The sequence below is a fragment of the Caloenas nicobarica genome, chromosome 6 (genome assembly GCF_036013445.1).
Source record: "Caloenas nicobarica isolate bCalNic1 chromosome 6, bCalNic1.hap1, whole genome shotgun sequence".
Classification (NCBI taxonomy): Eukaryota; Metazoa; Chordata; class Aves; order Columbiformes; family Columbidae; genus Caloenas; species Caloenas nicobarica.
In genome coordinates this window covers 17,607,863-17,628,326 of record NC_088250.1, presented here as the reverse complement: position 1 = coordinate 17,628,326, position 20,464 = coordinate 17,607,863, and the positions used below count along the sequence as shown (strand labels likewise).

General features: G+C 37.9%; 1 protein-coding gene across 27 annotated transcripts in view; it reads right to left on the bottom strand.

Moving 5' to 3' along the window:
- The window catches only part of TTN (titin), a 245,118-nt gene that overhangs the window by 73,454 nt on the left and 151,200 nt on the right, over positions 1–20,464 (bottom strand). For all 27 annotated transcript variants that reach the window (XM_065637181.1, XM_065637152.1, XM_065637169.1 and 24 more), the window contains 37 exons: positions 20,292–20,434; positions 17,215–17,338; positions 16,091–16,357; positions 15,846–15,943; positions 15,487–15,655; positions 15,128–15,394; positions 14,702–14,968; positions 14,332–14,610; positions 13,817–14,225; positions 13,590–13,714; positions 13,232–13,498; positions 11,615–11,884; positions 11,206–11,508; positions 10,781–11,083; positions 10,243–10,430; positions 10,043–10,157; positions 9,185–9,469; positions 8,742–8,893; positions 8,457–8,604; positions 8,148–8,325; positions 7,938–8,059; positions 7,556–7,843; positions 7,166–7,462; positions 6,864–7,050; positions 6,158–6,273; positions 5,767–6,066; positions 5,227–5,526; positions 5,029–5,134; positions 3,784–3,980; positions 3,372–3,677; positions 3,000–3,278; positions 2,275–2,574; positions 1,873–2,175; positions 1,400–1,774; positions 999–1,301; positions 434–733; positions 53–349 (listed from right to left, as the gene is read on the bottom strand). In XM_065637181.1, the coding sequence (XP_065493253.1) occupies positions 53–349; positions 434–733; positions 999–1,301; positions 1,400–1,774; positions 1,873–2,175; positions 2,275–2,574; positions 3,000–3,278; positions 3,372–3,677; positions 3,784–3,980; positions 5,029–5,134; positions 5,227–5,526; positions 5,767–6,066; positions 6,158–6,273; positions 6,864–7,050; positions 7,166–7,462; positions 7,556–7,843; positions 7,938–8,059; positions 8,148–8,325; positions 8,457–8,604; positions 8,742–8,893; positions 9,185–9,469; positions 10,043–10,157; positions 10,243–10,430; positions 10,781–11,083; positions 11,206–11,508; positions 11,615–11,884; positions 13,232–13,498; positions 13,590–13,714; positions 13,817–14,225; positions 14,332–14,610; positions 14,702–14,968; positions 15,128–15,394; positions 15,487–15,655; positions 15,846–15,943; positions 16,091–16,357; positions 17,215–17,338; positions 20,292–20,434 (8,733 nt within the window). The remainder of the gene's footprint in view (positions 1–52; positions 350–433; positions 734–998; positions 1,302–1,399; positions 1,775–1,872; positions 2,176–2,274; positions 2,575–2,999; positions 3,279–3,371; positions 3,678–3,783; positions 3,981–5,028; positions 5,135–5,226; positions 5,527–5,766; positions 6,067–6,157; positions 6,274–6,863; positions 7,051–7,165; positions 7,463–7,555; positions 7,844–7,937; positions 8,060–8,147; positions 8,326–8,456; positions 8,605–8,741; positions 8,894–9,184; positions 9,470–10,042; positions 10,158–10,242; positions 10,431–10,780; positions 11,084–11,205; positions 11,509–11,614; positions 11,885–13,231; positions 13,499–13,589; positions 13,715–13,816; positions 14,226–14,331; positions 14,611–14,701; positions 14,969–15,127; positions 15,395–15,486; positions 15,656–15,845; positions 15,944–16,090; positions 16,358–17,214; positions 17,339–20,291; positions 20,435–20,464) is intronic.

Here is a 20,464-nt window from a genome sequence, read left to right as displayed (position 1 = left end):
AAACACCTTTCAGGTAGCCGGACATTTCTTGAAAATACTACAATTGCAATACCTTTAGGTTCTGCCACTGTTACGGGTTCGGTTTCACCAGGCGGTCCTTCACCAGCTGCATTAAGTGCGGTAACACGGAGTTTATAGTCTGCACCTTCTCTGACTTCTTTAACAGTATACTGTCGAAGCTTAATGGGCTTCTCTGTGCAACGTGACCACTCATTTACTCCCATCAGTTGTTTGTATACATGGTAACCAGTGATATCTCCACCACCATTATACGCAGGAGGTTCCCATTCTAATTCAATAGTAGTTGAGCTTGTATCAGCAATCCTTGGAATCGGTGGACCAGGTGGCACTGTAAATAAGTGTAAATCAAAGTTAAAAGCTATGAATTCTATTCTGTCACCTGTCTGCTATTAGCTTCTTCTAAGCTACTTACTTATTGGGTCCTGTGCAGTTTTTGGATCTGATGGTGGACTAAATTTGCCAGGGCCAGCTGCATTTTCAGCACATACTCTAAAGATGTAAGTTAGACCTTCCAGCAGTCCTTCAACTTTCATTTCCAGAGCATTCACGAGGTTCCTGTTGACTCGAGCCCAATGAGTACTATTAATTTCACGTTTCTCAACCCAATATCCTATGATCGGGCTGCCATTGTCTTTTGGTTCATTCCATTTAACCAACATACTGTTGCTGGTAGCATCTTGCACATCAGGCTTATTAGGTGGATCTGGTGGAGCTGAAAAAAATAATTGTAATTTTGTCATCATTGCTGTCTTCTTCAGAGCTTACTCAAAGCTAAGAGAGAACTAAGATATGAGAAATGACTAATTTAAAGTCATTCATAGTTCTTCTACTCTCTTTCTTAGAAACTTTGATTCTTAACTGCAATCAGTAATCAAACTTGCAGTGGTTCTCTCTTTTGGTAAGAATAGTAGTCTATTAAGCACAGAGAATGTCACTATTCTGATGTGAAAAAGTAGTAGTTCAAAATTAAAACTTACAGAAAGGATCTTTTGCTGTCATTGGTTTTGAAACACATGGTGGTCCTGGTCCAACTCTATTTTCAGCAAATACACGGAAGAGATATTCCTTTCCTTCAATCAGTTTCGTTACATGGAATTTGCAATGCCTTAGTGTTGAACTAACAGTGACCCAGCCCATTTCAGCTTTTGTATTGTCTTTCTTTTCCAGTACATAGTTTAAGATTTCACTTCCACCATCATCAAGGGGAGGCTCCCACTTGCAAATGACAGAATTTTTCCTCACATCTTCAAATACAAAGTTGACTGGAGGCCCAGGTGTATCTGTCAGTAGAGCATGAAAAATGATGAGTACTCATCTTGTGCACTTCTTACCCAGTACTTCGAACAACTACATGTTTTTGAGTGTATTCATTACATACCTAACACATTAACTTCACATGAGGCTTTTGCAACACCATGATCATTTTCCACTTTAATTGTAAATGTGCCATGGTCAGCTCTGATAGAGTCACGAACTGATAGTATAGACTCTCCTTCTTTATGGTTGTCAATACTCATGCGTTCTGGCAGTGAAAGTTGGAAAGGTTCCTCTTCTTCAGCTTCACCCTTCTTCTTCCTTGTATAAGTTGTTACTCTCTTTTTGATTTCCTCTGGTCTGACAACTTCATCATTTCTCAGCCAAGTGATAGATGGATAAGGTGACCCTGAAATATGTGCCTCAAGTATGATCTCATCACCTCTCTTCACCTCAAGGCCAGACTGTAGGTTTGCAGCAAGGAAGACTTTTGGGGCCTCTGTAATAACATAGAATGAAAAAATGGAGAGTAGAATCTTCCAATATGTTTGAGGATGTATGGCAATTACAACAAGCAATCAAATGAGAAATTCATACCAATAGGATCCACAGCTTTCACAAAAGGAGTAATCCGTGATGGTTCACTGATGCCAGCAGCATTCTCAGCACGAACACGAAACTGATATTCCTTTCCTTCCTCAAGACCTTTCACTGGATAAGTTAATACAGGTACCAGATAGTCATTGCACCTCTCCCATCTCTCCTTGCCCTTAGCAAGCTTTTCTATTATATAGCCCATAATCTTGCTTCCACCATCAAACAGGGGTGGTTTCCATGTAAGTGTTACTGATTTTGATGTTGGATTATGGACTTCAAGGTCAACAGGAGGATCTGGAGGCTCTGTGGGAGAGTAGCAAAAGAGGGATCATGTGAGAAAAAGTATGATGATTTTAGTTAAAATTCAATTTGTTAGGTTATTTAGTAGTAAAAAAAGCTTACGTTTCGGGTCTTCCGCAATGATTGGGTTTCTTAGTTCAAGATATTCACCTCCTCCAATCTTATTGACAGCTTTAACACGGAAGTAATATTCACTATTTGGGATAAGATCTTTGACTTGCCATGAAAGCTTATTTTCACCAGACATGACTGGGATATATGTTCTACGACCAGCTTCTCTTCGTTCCAGAACATAATGCAGAATAGGAGTACCACCATCAAAGTCTGGAGGTTCCCAGGAGACTTTGCAAGAATTCTTAGTTACTTCACTTGCCTTAATGTCTTTACACTGTCCGGGTGGACCTGTTTTAAATAAGAATAATAAAATTAGTTAATTAAATAGATGGGAAACTGTATTCCTACAAATATGAAATTATATTGCATTTCTTTGCTTTGCAGAAAGCAGACCAAACCCACAAATGTTGGCTACACAGTTTCTAAAGGTGAAAAATATTCAGAATTCTAACAGGCTTTAAAAATATTTTTATGATGACTATTCATAATAATTGGGCTTTGATCAGCTACCAACTAGTGAGACCAAGTATGGGCAAAGTGGGGTTTTTTGTGGGATTTTGTAACATTAATGCCTTTATGTCAATCTACATGTGTCTCAGTTGAAGTGATTCCTCCACGTGGCAGAAAAGGGATTTATCTGTTCCTTTCTTCTGTCACTTGCAGGGCCCAGGTGAGGATAAGTATCTTTCTCAGAATGGAAGAGGCCTAGTTACCTATGACTTTGACGTTGACTGAGCCAGTTGTTGATGCCAGTTTGTTCTCCAGTGTGATAGTATAAACACCAGCATCAGCGTGAACACTGTCTATGACTTCGAGCAATGCAGAGGTGTAGTCACTCTTCATTGTTGTCCTGTCACCAGCTTTCAACTCTTTGCCGTCTTTGTGCCATGTTATAGTTGGAGATGGAACAGCTCTGAAGGGTATAGGAATACTTAATTTCTGTCCTTTAACAACAATAATGTCACGAGTTTTTAGATCAATGGTTGGATTACCTGTAAAAGTAAGCATTACATTACTAGAAAGTTGCCCAACACCATTCTTTTTGCAGTTATGAAGATCTGAAAAAAAATAAAATCTATTCTTACAGTCTGGGTCCTTGGCAACAACTTTTTCTGAGATGTCTGATGGCTCACTAGCTCCAACAGCATTGACAGCTCGGACTCTCAGCACATATTCCTTGTCTGGAACAACACCTTCCTCCACTTTACATTTTAGATCTTTTATTGGACGGGAATTGATTCTCATCCATTTTTCTGTTCCTGCTTCGCACATCTCAACATTATACCCAATAATAGGGCTTCCACCATTCTTCTCAGGTGGTTTCCATGCAATGCAAATGTGGTTTCGACCTGCATCGGTAACATGTAAATCCTGAGGAGGTGAAGGAGGGCCTGCAGAAATTGAAAAGAATTGTGTCATTTTTTTCTCCCAGATTATCTATTCTACACAGTACACTGCTTCTATAATCTATACACTGTATATTACACTACTACTTACTTGTTGGGTCTTCAATATGAATGAGGTCTGTTGGTTCACTGGGATGACCACAGCCAGCTTCATTTTCTGCACGAACCTGGAACTGTACATCTATACCTTCAATGACGTCAGTCACTCTGAAATTGCAATCTGGACCAGCTGTCTTTCCAGCTTTTACCCAGCGAGTGGCTAGTTTTTCTTTCTTTTCAATAACGTATCTGAATAAATTGGGGAAAATAATATCAGGCACTTGAAATACGAACGCTTCAGGCTTCTCGCTCAACAAAATAGATAAAGACAGATTAGAATAGTTTGGGCAATGGAAAAGTAGAGAGAGTCATGAGTGACAGATTCAATTAATTTTACTTCACACATCAGCTCCTTAGTCCTGGCAGGTCGCGGATGTAATGAGGCTGACATTATCAACAGACCCAGTCCTTACACCCAGTTCCTGAACTTCTGCAGAGGTAAAAGAGCCTCCAAGCTATACTTGTATCTTTTCTAGTTTGGATCTCAGTGGTTAGTCCACTGAGAATATTTGTAGATAGTATCTGTGAGTTACTTAGCTGTCAAGATTCTGCCTGTGGTAGGCTATGGGAAAGTAATGCGAATTGGGTGGCATGTTGCTTCAGGCAGATCTCTGTAGTTGTCTGTTTAAGATATGCTTACTGTGATTGGGAAGGAGAGGAAGAATGAAAACATAAAGAGGAAAAAAACTAACTGGCATTCAAGGTGAATTTCAGAGGACAGATACTTTAGAAACCAAAGAAAAGAATAAGTTAGAAGCAACTCGGAGTAATACAGTCTGTGTGAAAAGTGTAATGAAGAGAATGAACTGGAAAGAGATGAAGCTTCATTTTAGCTGAGTGTTTACAGTTTGAATGATAAACTAAGGCAGAAGGAAAACATAACAATATTACGCGGTAGATGGGTCTAAGTGGCTACAGCTCTGGAAGAACTGGAGCCTATGGTTGCATTAATTTTTTCAGATTTTATATACAGTTCAATTTAATCTGATTTGATTACAAACTGTTTTGAGGACGTTGACACACATTCATTGTTCATGCACATTAGGTTATTTATATTTGCATAATTTCTGTGTTTTAAAATCAAGCCCTTAATTGCTTTGACCACATGGCTTCTCTTTTATTATACATTGATCCACCTCTATCATGTTTGTCCCTTTAAAATGTAAACATTTTGAGAAAAGATCATGAAAAGATCTTAATCTACAGGAAACACTACACAAACTTAAAATGACCTTACCTTTGAATTGGTCTGCCACCATCATTCTTAGGTGGTTCCCATTTCAAATCAACATGACCTTTTGTCACTTCAACTATTGTAAGAGCATATGGAGGCCCAGGGGTTGCTAAAGAAAAAAATACACACATTAGAAAAATAGGAATCCATTACATCTGAGCTGTTTCTACTGATCACTCAGTAAGCAAATTTGAAACTTACTGAAAGTATCTTTAGCAAGCACTGAATCTTCAATTTCACAATAGTCACTCTGTCCAATGGCATTTTCAGCAGCCACACGGAATACATACAATGAGCCTTCAGTCAGTGGGCTTACTGTGTACTTTGTGTCTTTCACTGTTGTATCAACTGTCTGCCAGCCTTTTCGCCTTACATCTCTCTTTTCAACGATGTAGTTGGTAATTGGAGAACCCCCGTCTTTTTCTGGTACTGTCCATTTAAGATCTGCTGTGTTTTTAGTAATATTAATAACCTCAAGCCACCGAGGTGGTGAAGGGGGATCTGTAAAATAGAAGAAGGTAAAAAAGGTCAGTGTATTTCCCATCAAAGATCTTGGAAGACAGGGAATACACCGAAACTATTAAAAATTTGTATTTTCATAGCTGAAGCAGGGCAGATTCTAATCTTTCATAAATCCTCCAAGAGTTCATTTGGTACCTACAGGGACAGACAGACACGGGGCTTTTTAAAAGACAGAGAAAGTGTATTTGCAGCAGCAGCACTTTCTGAAACAATACTCACAGAGCCTCTCCTTGCACAGCACAGGGTCACTGGGTTCACTGGGCTCGCTCTCACCAGCCTTGTTCACAGCTCTTACACGGAATGAATATTCTTGTTTCTCCATAAGCCCTTTGAGGAAGTGTTCAGTTGTGGGAACTCCTTCAGCCACTCTCACCCACTCATCCGTTCCGGTCTTTAATAGTTCGATGACGTAAGATTCAATCTTTGCCCCTCCATCATGTTCTGGCTTTGTCCAGTTCAGGAATAACGATGTCTTGCCAACATCTTTCACAGTTGGCTTTCCAGGAGGCCATGGTGGATCTAGACAGGAGTCCAATATTAAATATGTGATTGAAAACAAAGAATTTTTTCTTGTTGTTAAATTAAATGATTAAAAATGTGTTTATTATACCAATTGGGTCTTTCACTAAGATTGGCTCTGTTTCCTTGCTTGGCTTTCCAGGTCCTGCAAGATTCTCTGCCAAAACACGGAACTTATATTTCTTCTTATTTGTAAGACCTTTAACTCTGGAAATAAAAATTAAGTTGGATTAAACTAAATCTATGCATTAACTCAAGCCTAAAACATTATCCTTTATACTTTTCATACTACCGTTTACTTGGAATATCTGAAAATATCCAAATTACAGCTGATGATGTTTTATGAAATGGTGAACATTCAAAACAGATATATTGTCAACACTAAAATGGTGCACCATGACACAGAAACCAATGTTTTGAGAGCCATCTTGCATTTCTCTGTGTTACATGGTTGTTAGTTAATATGAGTATCAGGAGAAAAAATCGCCAGGGTTTTGGCAAATTGATACTTGAGATGGCTATGCCTGCTTTTTTAGAACGTCTTATGAATAATCACACAGCACAGAAATTATTAAGCATAATATTTTTTTAAGAAAAAGAGATTATTTACTTTTCTGTAAAGACATTCTTCTTTAACACTAACTATCAAAAGAAGTATGCCACCAGATGTTAGTTGGATCTAAACTTATGGCAGCAAGGAAAAAAGGGCAAGAACAACATAAAACTTGTCTAAAAGTCTACTGTTACATTTTTGTGTCTCTGTGACCTACTTCAGACTAAAATCACTATAGTCTTACTTGAATGTTGTATCTTTCACTGGCATTTTATTGCATTTTATCCATTTATCTTGCTCAGGATCATATCTTTCAACCCAGTATCCAGTTATGGGGCTGCCACCATCTTCATCTGGTTCATTCCATGTTAAAGTGACTGAATCTTTAGTGACCTCTGTAGGCTTGACACCTGTTGGAGGGCCTGGTGGATCTGTATAAATTGATATATGAAAAAAAAAAAAGACAAAAACCAAACCCATCACACATATGTCTATTTTTTCCTATGAAAATATAGTAAAAATGTAACATTAATTTAATTAACTAACCGAATGAATATTTTGCAATGATAGGGTTACACTCTGCTGGCTCTCCAATACCATACATGTTCTCAGCACTGACTCGGAACACATATTCTTTATGAGGGGTTAAATTGGTAGCTCTGAATTTTGTATCCTTAATAGTTGATGACAACTTGTGCCATATTTCGCTGTCTGTAGCTCTTTTCTCAAGGACATAGTTGGTAATTTTAGAACCCCCATCATCTCGTGGAGGATTCCATGTTAGAAGACAGGATTCATTTGTGATTTCTGACACATCGAATGCAGCTGGTGGACCAGGTTTATCTGTAGAGGACAAGATGTGAATGTTAATCTTATGCTTGCACACCTCAGTACGTTACTAATGATTTTTATAAACAACTTAAAACATATGCATACCAAGCACATTAACTTCAACAACAGCAGTAGCACGTCCACTGGAATTTACAGCTTCTATAATATAGGTTCCACTGTCACTCCTCTTGCTGTTTGTAATAGTGACTGTAGAATGATTAGGTTTGGTTTCAATAGTGATTCTGTCATCAGGTCTCAAAATTTTGTCAGCCTTGGTCCAAGTAATCTGAGGCTCAGGCTGTCCAGTTACTTTAGCTGGCAGCTCAATTTTAGTTCCAGCTTTCACAGTAAGTCCAGCAAGAAGCTTCACATCTAAGAAAATTTCTGGAGCCTCTGATTTAGGAGAGAACAAAAACATTGTTGTAGAAACAGTATTTCAGAGGCTGGTAAAAATGAAGCAGTAATTGTAATTCAATGATTGAAGTACCTTTTGCGTCAATAGCCTGAATATCATCTGTTGGCTTACTTGGCCTGCTAGCTCCTATTCTGTTCAGAGCCTTAACCCGATATGCATACCACTCTCCTTCCTTGAGCTTTGTTACTTCCATTCTGTTAAAAAAAAAAATCCACATATTTAAAGTGGTGAGGATGGCTCAGTTAGCTGAAAGAATATACCTTCTGATGCTAATTTACTTACTTTGTTTCAACAACAGGTTCCCCACATATTTCCCACTTGTCTGTGCCACGTTGGGATTTTTCTACAAGATAACCCTTAATGCGGGCACCACCATCATATTTGGGAGGCTCCCATGTTAAGAAGATTCCTTTTGATGTTGGATTTCTCCATTTAACATTCTCTGGTGGATCAGGCACCGCTATTAAAAATGAAAAACATATGGGATCTTAGAAACCAGTCTAAGGAAGATGTTTTTTAATCTTATTTTGAAGAAAATCAGCAAGATTTCAGAAACAGAAAATCAGCACCAATGTGAAACAGTGGACTCACTTGCTGGTGCTGACATATTTACAGGTTCATCAATATATGCAGGTTCTCCTGGGCCACATTTGTTGCATGCACAAACTCTAAATAAGTATTCTTTTCCTTGGATGAGGTCAGGTACAGTGAAGTCTTGATCAACAACATTATCCATAACCTAAAGAAAAGGAAGGCTCCAATGTATTTCTTAAAATTATTTCCAAAGAGCAACTATCAAAATAAGACACAAAATTCAGTAGCACATGTGGAGACAATATAGCACAGAGAAACTGAAATGAGAAAGAATGAACTTACTTTGTTCCATGTTTTCCGGCTTACTTCACGCTTTTCAATTACATAGCCAGTAACTGGAGCTCCACCATCATCTTCTGGAGGTTCCCATGACAGTTGCACAGTGTTCCTGATTATTTCTATGACTTTAAGTTCTCTTGGTGCACCTGGACGAGCTGGAAATCACAAAAATTGTATTAATTATTTTGTAATCAGAGTTTGTCAGATGATATCTATGTAATCTATCTGCCAGAAGACTTACTTTTCTTAGTCATTCTTCTTTAAACAGCAAAGTTGGATATTGAAAGACAGAAAAGAGATTTTTTGAGGATGGATTTCTAGTTTTTAGTTATCTTTTAACATACTTGGTTTACTGAAAGTTGTGTGATTTCACATCATTAACCTAATTAGATTTTAACAAGACAAATATGGAATGTTTTTGCTAGAATATATGCATGTCCACTTACCAATGACATTAACGTCAATTTCTCCTGAAACAGATGACACAGGGTTTTCTAATGTTAGGGAATAAATTCCCTTGTCTGGACGTTCACTTGGAGTAATTACAAGTTCTGCAAAGGAGGCAGTGGTCTTCATTGTTACACGATCACCCTCTTCTAAGACTTGGTCACCAAAAGACCATGTGGCGGTTGGCACTGGGTAGCCAGTGATAGGAACACGGATCTTGATTGGCTCTGGGACAATAACTTCCAGCCCATCTTTAAATGCACTTAGGTCCATTGTAGGTCCAACTGGAAAACATGGAAAAGAGATTTGATGAAATATTTTCAGACGCTCTGAATATGGCTCATGCTAGATGTGTTGAGAGGCTGATTCTGACTGGATCTCAGCCTCCAGGATGGAGCTGTCTAGACCCAGCTGTGGCTTATCAACTCCCTACCCCTTCCTGGCTGAACAGTTTTTAGAAACACGTGAGACAATAAGGCAGCTCAGCATTATCAAGTCGGAGATCTAAGTAACCCTTTAATCTAAAAAAATTTGTAATGTTTACATTTTTTTTTTTTTAATTTTTTATGTCATTCTCTCCTTCTCTTCTCTCCTATCTTCCAGAAAGCTAGGCCAGGAGACAAAAGGTCATGCCTTGCTCTTCAGGAAATATAATAGGTCTCTACCTAATAGTACAGCTGATTATCTGCAGAATTTGTAATGGAGGTGAAATAGCTCAGAATTTCAAAGGTCTAAGGCTCTTTATACTAGTTGGCATCAGAGTTATCTGGTGAAAAATATACATATTACCCACAAGATGCACTTCAATTGTGTGTCTTGTCTGATTACTTAACTTTAATAAATAGCATATGGCTTACCAAAAGTATCATCTGCAGTTAATGGCCCAATAGCCTCTGCTGGGTCAGACACACCAGCTGCATTTTCTGCTGAGACTCTGTAGTAATACCTGGATCCTGGTTTCAATCCAGTTACCTAAAAAGTGCAAAGAACCATTTAGTAACTCCGATAAAAGATGATTGACACATTGAATACTTTGTTTATGAACAGAGCATCTTACCTTATAAGTAAGAGCAGGTACTAGTTTTGGGTTACAGCGAATCCACTTGTCTGTTCCTTCTTCTTGCCTTTCAACAATATAGCCTAAGACTGGACTTCCTCCATCGTCGAGAGGAGGTTCCCATGTGAGCTGCACCGATGACTTAGTTTGATCTGAATGATCAAGGTTAATGGGAGGACTTGGTCTCCCTGAAAATAATTAGAGAAAAACACATTTTCACAACTGATAAAGAAGTAGGGTTCTGCATATCAGCAGTCTATACCTTAAAGTACTCTTTAAAAGCCTTCGCATAGCTTTTTGTAAACCAGTTTCTGAAACTGAGGTTGGATCCTAATTTCAGTACAAAAATACTTGGAGTTCTTACTAAACCAAATGGTAGCAAGGTACTTCTGATATGTTTGAAGGACAAAAATGGGAAAAATCTAACTGTACATGGTTTTTGCAGCACACATTTCTCAATTGAACACACACATAATATATAAACACTCAAAATGTCCCTGTCTCCTAATGCAATCACAATCAGTGCTTGCACACTTACCAATTGGGTCCATAATTTTTACTGCACGTGTGGCAGGACTTGGTTTGCCAACTCCAGCCACGTTTTGAGCTCTTACTCTGAAGAAATATTCTTCATTTTCCACAACATCGGTCAGGACAGCTGACAGTTCATCAGCTCCAGTGACCATAGTTGGCTCCCATTTGATGGAAGCTCTGTTACGCAGTTCAATAACGTAGCCAGTAATTGGAGATCCTCCATCATACTCAGGTGGTTCCCAGGTAAGTGTAGCTCCAAACCTGTTCACATCGGTGACTTCTACATTTTGAGGAGGACCAGGAACATCTACATTTTATTTTAGGGAGAGAAAGGAAAAACAAGGTATGTGTTTTTTACCTATTGTTAGAGTTTGTACTGCTTTTCTTACAGTGTCATCAAACATTGAATTTTTTAATAATTTTGCTCACCAAATTTGCTCTTAGCCTCCACAGGTGTCTCTGTTTCCACTGGCTCACCAGTGCCTACTCTGTTTCGTGCACTAACACGGAAGAGGTACTCAACTCCTCCTTTTTGAAGTCCAGTAACAGTGTATTCACAATTTTCAGCACGATCAGTGACCGTAATCCAGGTCTTACGCTTGATATCACGTCTTTCAATGACGTAGCCTAATATTTTACTTCCACCATCACTTTCTGGCTCTTCCCAGGCGAGACCAACTTCACCATCATAAGTTTCAGTGACTTCCAAGTTTCTAACTGGACCCGGAAGATCTAACAAAGACATGACAATATTTTAGAGTATTGCATTTTTTTTCCCCCTTTTTATTCCTCTGGCTTAAATAAATGTAAGCAAGGTTTTAATCATGGGAATACTTACCAATGACCTCTACATTGATGAATGCTTCTGCTTGGCCATGTTTGTTTCGAAGAATAACCTTGTACCTTCCCTTATCTGATTTCTTTGCTTCATAAATTTTGAAGGTAGTGCAGTCGGTTGTTGTATCAACAGTTGTTGTGGGCAGACTTTCCTCCCCTTTCAACCATTCAGCTTCTGCTCTTGGGTAGGCATCATATGGAACAGTCATAGTTAAAGGCTTCCCAACATCGACCACAAGGTTTTGATCACCAGTCTTGATTTTAGGTGCAGCTTAGAAAGATAAATGTGATGAGTAAGTACTTACATATACATATATATAAAAGATGTATTTGTGTAGTCAGCAAAAAAGCTAACATAGAAAAGTAAAAGGGGCTGTTGTGTGAATTCTAAGCAAATCCTTCATATACACACCGGATTGCTCCAGGGAAAGAAATTCACTAGGTACCGTGCTCTCCTATAAAATTGGGGAAGAGGGAGTTGCTTTTTGAGAATTCGTTTAATGTATTTTATTGGTCTGATCATGTAAAATAGACAAATTAGGAATTAAATTTCTTAGATGACTGAAATGAGTAGACCAAGTAATTTTCGCATTTTAGATCTGCAGTGACCTAATGAAAAGGTTCTGTCTCCTTTAAGCTCAATTCATGCTCTTTGATATAGACACTGAAAAGTGACTTATATTTTCCTCAACAGTTGGATTAGTGTGGTATAATAAAAAATGTTTGTTGTCTGGATTATAATTCATACAGTTTAACAGACTTGCACTTGTCTCAGCCCGATTGTGTATTCATTTTAATTAGACTCTTTGAAAGAACAAAAAAGAATTTAGGTAAGTAGTTGTGCTGTTTGACTGAAAAAGAGTTAATTTTCTTCGTGTGGTTAGAAACCTTTCTTTTCCATAGCTAGCACAGTCATTATTTGGACTTAGTTTGAGAACAAGAGATAACACCCCAGCACAGAGTTAACGTTTTTAATTGCTCTGGCCTGAGTGCCAAGGCCATTCTGAGTGCTCTGCCTACAGGTGTGAGGCAGCGAGGAAGGGGGGCATGGATGGGGCAGAGCTTGATTGACATCCAGACTGATCAATAAGAGTATTCCATCCTATTAGTGTCATGCTTCATATTTAAGGACGGTGGGACACATTCCGCTCTCTCTCTCTCTCACTGGGGTGTTTCTCGCTCTTGCTTCTTTCGCTCTTTTTGTCAGAGCTGGGGGAGGAGTTTTTGTGCAGGACGTTCAGTCCAGCTTTTTGCCATTTTGCAGAGGCCTCTGAGCCTTTCTGCCTTCTTCCTTTTTTTTGGGACCTGCTGTGGCTTCCTGGGACTGGCTGCTCAGTTGTGGACGGAATTAATGAGAAATTGCCTTGAGTATCTTTTATTTCTATTATATATATATATATTTACTAGTAGTGTCTTAGTATTTTGTTATTTTATTAGACTGTGTTTATCTCAATCCAAGTTTCTCCTCCCTTTTTGATTTTCTCCCCTATTGGGCAGAGGGGAAGGGGAGAGAGTGAGTGAGTGGCTATCATGGTTGTATTGCTAGCTCGGGTCAAACCACGACAGTAGTTAATTCACTAATAAAAGATATAAAAGAAACACAAAGCAAGCAACTTACCAGCTAATTCAAGCTTAGCTCTAGCTTCCTTATCTTTGGCAATAAATCTGTATTCCCCTTGATCACGGGGCTTTATCTCGCACACCTGCAGCCTGTGGACTTTTCCTTCACTCATCATCTGATGTTTATCACCTTGGACAATAATCATGTTGTTTCTCAACCACTTGACCTCCACACCATCTTTGTTCAACTCAGCTGTGAAGATGACATCTGTACCAGGAGCTTCATAAATATCTTGTGGTGGTCGGATGATCTCAACAGGGATTTCTGAAATGTCAATTCATTTGGTGTCATTTGTGTATTTCTTCTATTATTACTAAATAACGAAGAAATAAATCCTATTAAATTTTACTCATACCTTCAACAAAAAGTCTTGCTCTAGACTTCCTGTCATCCACTCCACAGGAATATTCACACTCATCATCAAGTCTACAATCTTTTATGATTAATCTGTGCAGATTTCCATCCTTTTCAAACTGGTATCTTTAGAGAGGAGAAGAGTACACAGTATTTTAGTCTCCAGACAAAGCAACAAGGTAAACAAGCATGTTTGGCATATTAACAAACATAATAAAATGTACACACTTTTTGCCTTCTTTGATTTCTCTTCCATTTCTGTACCATCTTACACTGGCTTTCTCTTTGGACAGCTGGCACGTAAAGACAGCATCATCAAATTCAGTGACAGTCTGGTCTCGGAGATGTTCAATGAAGTCTGCTGGTGCTTCTGTGATGAGAAGCTCTGCAACAGATTTGTCTTGTCCAGCAGTAACCGTGTATTCACCTTCATCTATAAACCCACAGTCTTTAATGATGAGTGAATGTTTGTATTTATCAATTTTGTACAGAATGCGCTTGCTGAACGTGATCTCTTCACCATTCTTTGTCCATTTGAGGGTTGCATTAAGGCGATTGACTTTGCACCAGAATGTGACAGTTTTCTTTTCCATGGTCTCAATGTCTTCAAGGGGCTCAACAATTCTGAGATCCTCCTCTGTTAAGATAAAGAAACCAAAGTGATTAATTTAGATCCTCATGATCCTGATGTGAAATTGAATGTAAGATGATGACATAATTTTAATACAGTGCAAGTTATTTACCTAATACTGTTAAGGCAGCAGAGCTTTTGACGTGTTCACCTCTCTGGTTTGACAGTGAGATGGTATAGGTAGCTTGATCTTTCAGCTGTGCATCTCTGATTCTGAGAGTGTAAACTAAATCCTTCTGGACAATAATGTATTTTGCACTATCAAATATTGCCTCATCATTTTTGTACCACTTCTCTTTGGCACCTTCTTTATTGACTTCACAGTTGAAGATAATTTCTTGACCCTCATTAACTTCTTGGTCCTTGAGAGGAGTTATAATCCTCAGTTTTTCTGAAATTGAGAAAATAGAAGAAATAGGACATCATATAGTATAAGGAATGCAACAAAATATGTACATGTACATTGATAAAATAAAGCTTACCAATCACTGTTAAGCGTGCTGTGGCTTTAGCTTCGCCAACCATGACATTATACTTTCCTGCATCTCCTAGAATAGAGTCTTTAACCACAAGTGTTCTCTTTTTACCGTCTGAAATGATGTCATACTTATCACCAGGCTCCAGGACTGTGTCACCTCTCAGCCACTGTACTGCAATTGCCTCTTTGGATACTGAACAAACAAATTCAGCTTTGTCTCCTTCAAGCACCTCAATGTTATGTGGTCTGGTAAGAAATTCTGCTGCAAGTTCTGAAAGAAAATATTTTTGCAGATAAATATGATATTATTCTATTTTTATTTACTTCTGAAGATAATAAACCAAGTCGTGTATTCTTATTGATTTTTAAATTTTTTAATTCTTTAATTTTTTTTTCCCAGAAAACAAGGCCACCAAAGTAACTCTCTTACCATGTACTGTGAGTTTTCCAGTTGTGCTAGAGCTTCGGAGCTTGCAAGTATATTTGCCAGCATCTTCAGGATGAGCATTACGTATGAGAAGAATTCTCTTTCGGCCTTCAGAAATGTGTTCAAATCTGCCACCATCAGGCACCTCATCATCTCCTTTAAACCAACTAACTTCAGCATTGGGCTTTGAAACTTCACAAATCAATTTTACAGTGTCATTTTCATTTACTTCAAGATCAGGAAGATTTTTTGTGAAAACAGCCTCTTCCTCTGCAAGAAGAATTTAGAAGGATGATTAAAGCCTTTCATCAAAACCCCATTTTTTCTTGTTCATAGATTAGATTCTAAAACACTGTGTTTACCTATCACCGTAAGTAGGCCTGAAGTTCGAGCTGTTTTTGCTTCACATGCATATTCAGCTTCATCATCGAAGACACATTTACTGACAACAAGAATGTGTTCTGCACCTTTGGAAATTATGTCATACTTTTTGCCTTTTCTAATTTCAATGCCATCCTTAAACCACTTCACCTGTTTTAGAACAAATCAACATGGTTATTAATATATGCATCATAGATTTCAGTTGTGTATTTTTTGTAACAAAACAATGAAGTTGTCCATTAAAAAACAAAAAAACCCAAACCAACAACAACAAAAAACCAAAACCAAACAAACACTCTAGTTGAAGGAGTTACTCAGATTAATAAGTAGTATTATTGACCTTGACACCCGGACGAGAAATTTCACACTCAAACCGAGCAGCTTCTTTTTCTTTAACTTCAAGATCAGTCAGGGGTTTCAGGAACTCAAGACGAATAGCTATAAGAGAAAAGACAATTTTTAGTAGAGGAAAGTCTCCAGTAGAGAAGAATAAATTGCTGACATGGATATTATTGCCAGTCATAGACACTAGTACCTAGTGTTTATAGCTTTTAGACATTTTGTAGAAAATTGTAAATCACTTACGTTCTACATTGAGAAAACATGATGTCTTAAAATCCTTAGCATCACAGGTATATGTTTTTGCATCATCCAGTGTGCAGCCATGAATAATGAGTTTTCTGACCCTTCCATCAGAAATTATGTCATACTTTTTTGTTTTGTGAATTTCTTCTCCATTTTTGAACCATTTAACTTTTGCATTTTCCCTGGAAACTTCACATTCCAGTATTGCAGTGGCCTCCTCTTCAACAGTCTGGTCCTCAAGTGGTTTCGTAAATTCAACTGGGGGTTCTAAAACAAAAAGATTTTTGATAGAAAAGGTCTAAATTATAGCCATCCCTCTGCTACTACAGAACTGTCCCATACTGTTTACTAATTTTCCTTGATTGAGTAATCAAAGAGGCTCTCAGATGTCTCTGCTGAAGGGTCTTTTACATTTTTAATGCCAAGACATGTTCAGTTAATTCAGCTAATTTCCTCGTTTTTAGCCTACTGTAAGATTAGACTGAATTAGACTGATTAGATCCTCGTCCATGGGGTTTTTACTCACAAATCATCACAAAGCCTTGCAACTCAGTTTTCTTTAGTTGAACTATACCCATGTGATCTCAGTGACTCTGAAGTTATACCCTGAACTTCAGGGATAGTTTTTAAATTTTTCCTTGAATTACTAAATTAGTTAGAAGTGTTTGCAGTTTTTGAACTTCTTAGCCATACACAGCTTGGAAGCAGTGCAAGTGGGTACACAGTCAATATTATGTCACTTGACTGATGGTATAGTTGTGCTCTCATAGGTTTCTGGATACTCCAAAGAAAAGAAAAAATGCATTTGGAGCCATAAAGGCCAGTATATTGTGGGTCATCTTGAGGCCAATTGAATGTTCAAGTCTGTAATGAAGCCCTGGAAATCCTAATGAACTAATGCATGTCCCATGTCTGACACATTTCCAGTATTTCTCCCTTTCCTCAGCATAAAGATTTTAAGCGGCTTTTTCAATCAGGAAAGTTATCTAACCGTCCAATATTGTACGTATGATCCTACTAATTTTATATATGTATTATTATTAACATCCTATTCCAGGGTGAATTATGAATTGACCATTCATGCTGACCATTCATGCTGACTATAACTAAAACGACTGACTTACCTTTCACAAACAGATTTGCTTGAGTTCTGAAATCTTTTGCTGTCAGTGACACCTCTCCTGCATCTGTTAACTTGACGTCTCTAAGAATAAGTGTGTGAACTCTCCCTTCAGCACGTGGCACGACCTTATAAAGTACATAAAAACCCCTTTTTTAGTATCCACAACAAATATTTAATAATTATTTAGTGAAAGAGCATTGCTATTTATAGTTATCTGCAGAGTTTGGTTGTTTATAGAAAATTTTGATAACTTCTTTTTGTATATACTAGCTATAACTCAAGACACAAATGCTTTGAGGATTTTGAGAATCATTCCTGTTTTGTCCTTCCACTTACAAGAAATTGCAATTCTAAGTTTCCCCATGTTTTAAGTTACTTGTGTCTTTGTATTACAGAACCTTAGTCTACTATCAAAGGTCAAAATGAGGCTGACTTGAGCTCATGGCAAGACATGGACCTACTGAAGAGGGTCCAGAGGAGGGCCACCAACATGATCGAAGGGATGGAACATCTATTCTATGAGGACAGGCTGAAAGAGTTGGGGTTGTTCAGCCTGGAGAAGAGAAGGGTCCTGGGAGACGTTATTGTGACCTTTCAGTACTTAAAAGGAGCCTATAAGAAGCATGAGGACAGACTTTTTAGAAGGGCCTGTTATGACAGGACAAGCGGCAATGATTTTAAAGTAAAAGAGTGGAGATTCAGGTTAGACATGAGGAAGAATTTTTTTACGAGGGTGGTAAAATACTGGCACAGGTTGCCCAGAGAGGTGGTACATGCCCCATCCCTGGAAACATTCAAGGTCAGGCTGGACGGGGCTCTGAGCAACCTGATCTAGTTGAAGATGTCCCTGCTCATTGCAGAGGGGGTTGGACTAGATGACCTTTGAAAGCCCCTTCCAACCCAAACTATTCTATGATTCTATGATCATGTTTATTTTGAACATGCACTTATAAAGACCAAAGTAAGTAAACTTGTGGGCAAAAGTTGGTATTACTCTTGGCTACATATAAAGTAAAAACTTTCAGAAGGACATAAAGAGGCTTGGCACCCCCCTCATACAGTCTTTTGTAAATGTCGATTTGGCTTACTATTATTAAATTTTGCTAATAATTTCTGCCTAAAAAAACATATTTCCATTATTGATCTTTTGCTGAAACTACTTTGCAAACATGAGTTTGGATTGGGCTACTCCTACACAAACATTCCTTTTCTCTAGGCATGGAGCTGGGAGATTCAAGGATGCATCCTGCACTGCAGTCACTACGAGGGTTGCTACTCATTCATGCCATAAATTTTGACATAGCTCTTGAAGAATTAATTTTTATTTCTTTTCAGAGAAGTACATGATCAAGTAGTACATGCTGGTTTAGAAAAATAAAGGTGAAAAGTGAGCTTTTGAGGAAGAAGACTAAAAGTTTAAGTTACTTTTGAGAAGGCAGTCACTTTTGTTTCAGAGGTAAGGAAGGAACTAAGATGCTGTCCTTCCTCCCAAATGGTCACTGTGTCCCTGAAAACTAGCTCTGTTGAATACTCATCTGAGATTGAGATGAAGCCAAATATATATTTGACCAAGATAAGCAGTAAATAAAGAAGTGACTTCAATAAAGGTTAGATGTGTACAGCTGAATGCCAGCCCGAGAGATAAAATAATGGTTTGAATTAAAAACAGCTGAAATGTAACACTTGCACAATTAGACTGATTCTTGAAGAAAGTAGTGGAAGTGTTTCAAAAGGTTATTTTAAATGGGCAGAAAGTGATGCATCAAGTAAATATATGGCTTACTACAAATTCCTTCTTGATAAAATTTCAATTGAAGTCAAATGACAGTTTTGACTGTATATGTAAACTGAATGAAAATCTGGATTTTTTTTCATGTAATTAAAATGATAGCTCAGATAGAAAAGAACAAAATAATGTTCCATCATACAGAATATTGAACATACAATATTTTTCTTGCCAGACAGTAGTAACTATCAAGCCACTGCACTGAACAATAGCTTTCCACATTTTTATTCCTGGACTCAGAAGTGATTATCCTGATTTATTACAAGTATCATCTGCTGAGTTTCAGTTTTGTTTCTCTGTCCTTACCTACTGTAATAGGGTCACCTATCACCACAATCAGTTTTCTTTTCCTATTTCTACATTCTACTTCTTTTATGAAATAGCCTTTATTTAGGTGTATTAGGTAAAGCTCAGAAAGGTCTAGAAAAACCTGAAAATAGTATGTTAAAAATTGTATTTAAAAGGAAAAAAATATGTACCAAAGTATTATTACTATATTACAGGTTCTGAAACATTGCTAGGTCATGTAAAGCCTTGAAAGTTTGCTTTGTCTGAGGTTTCCAATTTGTATTATCATTTACACTATTTCCCTTTGGCTTAGTATGTGAAAAAGAAGCCATAAACCCAGCAATATCAATTCATGTTGTTTTTCAATGTATTTCTTTATATTTTTTAATGTATTTCCCCTACCATTAACTTCAAATATTAGACTGACTGCATTCCAGCCTACTCAGATCTCAGAGTTAAGAGCCAGCACTTGACGAAGGGTTAAAAATAGCTAGTGAGAAGTGCTTGACAAGCAAATCTGCCCAGAAAGTTATCTGGAGAGCCAGAACAAATGCCTGAAATGGAATTTGAATCCTCTTAATCCCCTTATATGCAGAATTGGACTGCAACTCAGCATGCAGAAGAAAAAAAGCATTTCCTGATAGCACCTTTCAAAACCCTCTCACTGTAACTACATTTAACCTGAGCAAAAAGCATTCAGAACCCCTGTAGCTGAGTCTCCAGCAGAATCAGGCACACAGTCATTATTGTAATGGTTGATATTGTGTAACCTTAGTTTCTCTATGTATGATAATTACTTGTAGTATTTCAGAATACTGGAATTTCTGGGGGAAAAAAATGCTATCTGATTTATTGAGGATTTACCCTTTGGCACAGCAGCACTACTGTATTGCTGTGCCTCAGTACTTTTAGTGGCAGAGAGTAAATGAGAAAAGAAGGGGAAGAGAGTTGAAAGAGAGTAAGTAGGAGGAAACGTGAGGAAAAATAAAGTTTCGTTTATTTACCTTATCACTGGGCTCCAGTTTCTTTCCTTTCAGGAACCATTCTACTGGGATTCCCTCATAAGAGAGTTCACAATCGAAGGTTGCCGATTCCCCAGCTGTCACTGTTACGTCCTTGAGGGGTCTCAGCAAGCCAATTACTCGAGCTTGGTAAGGAGAAGACATCATTTTCAGAT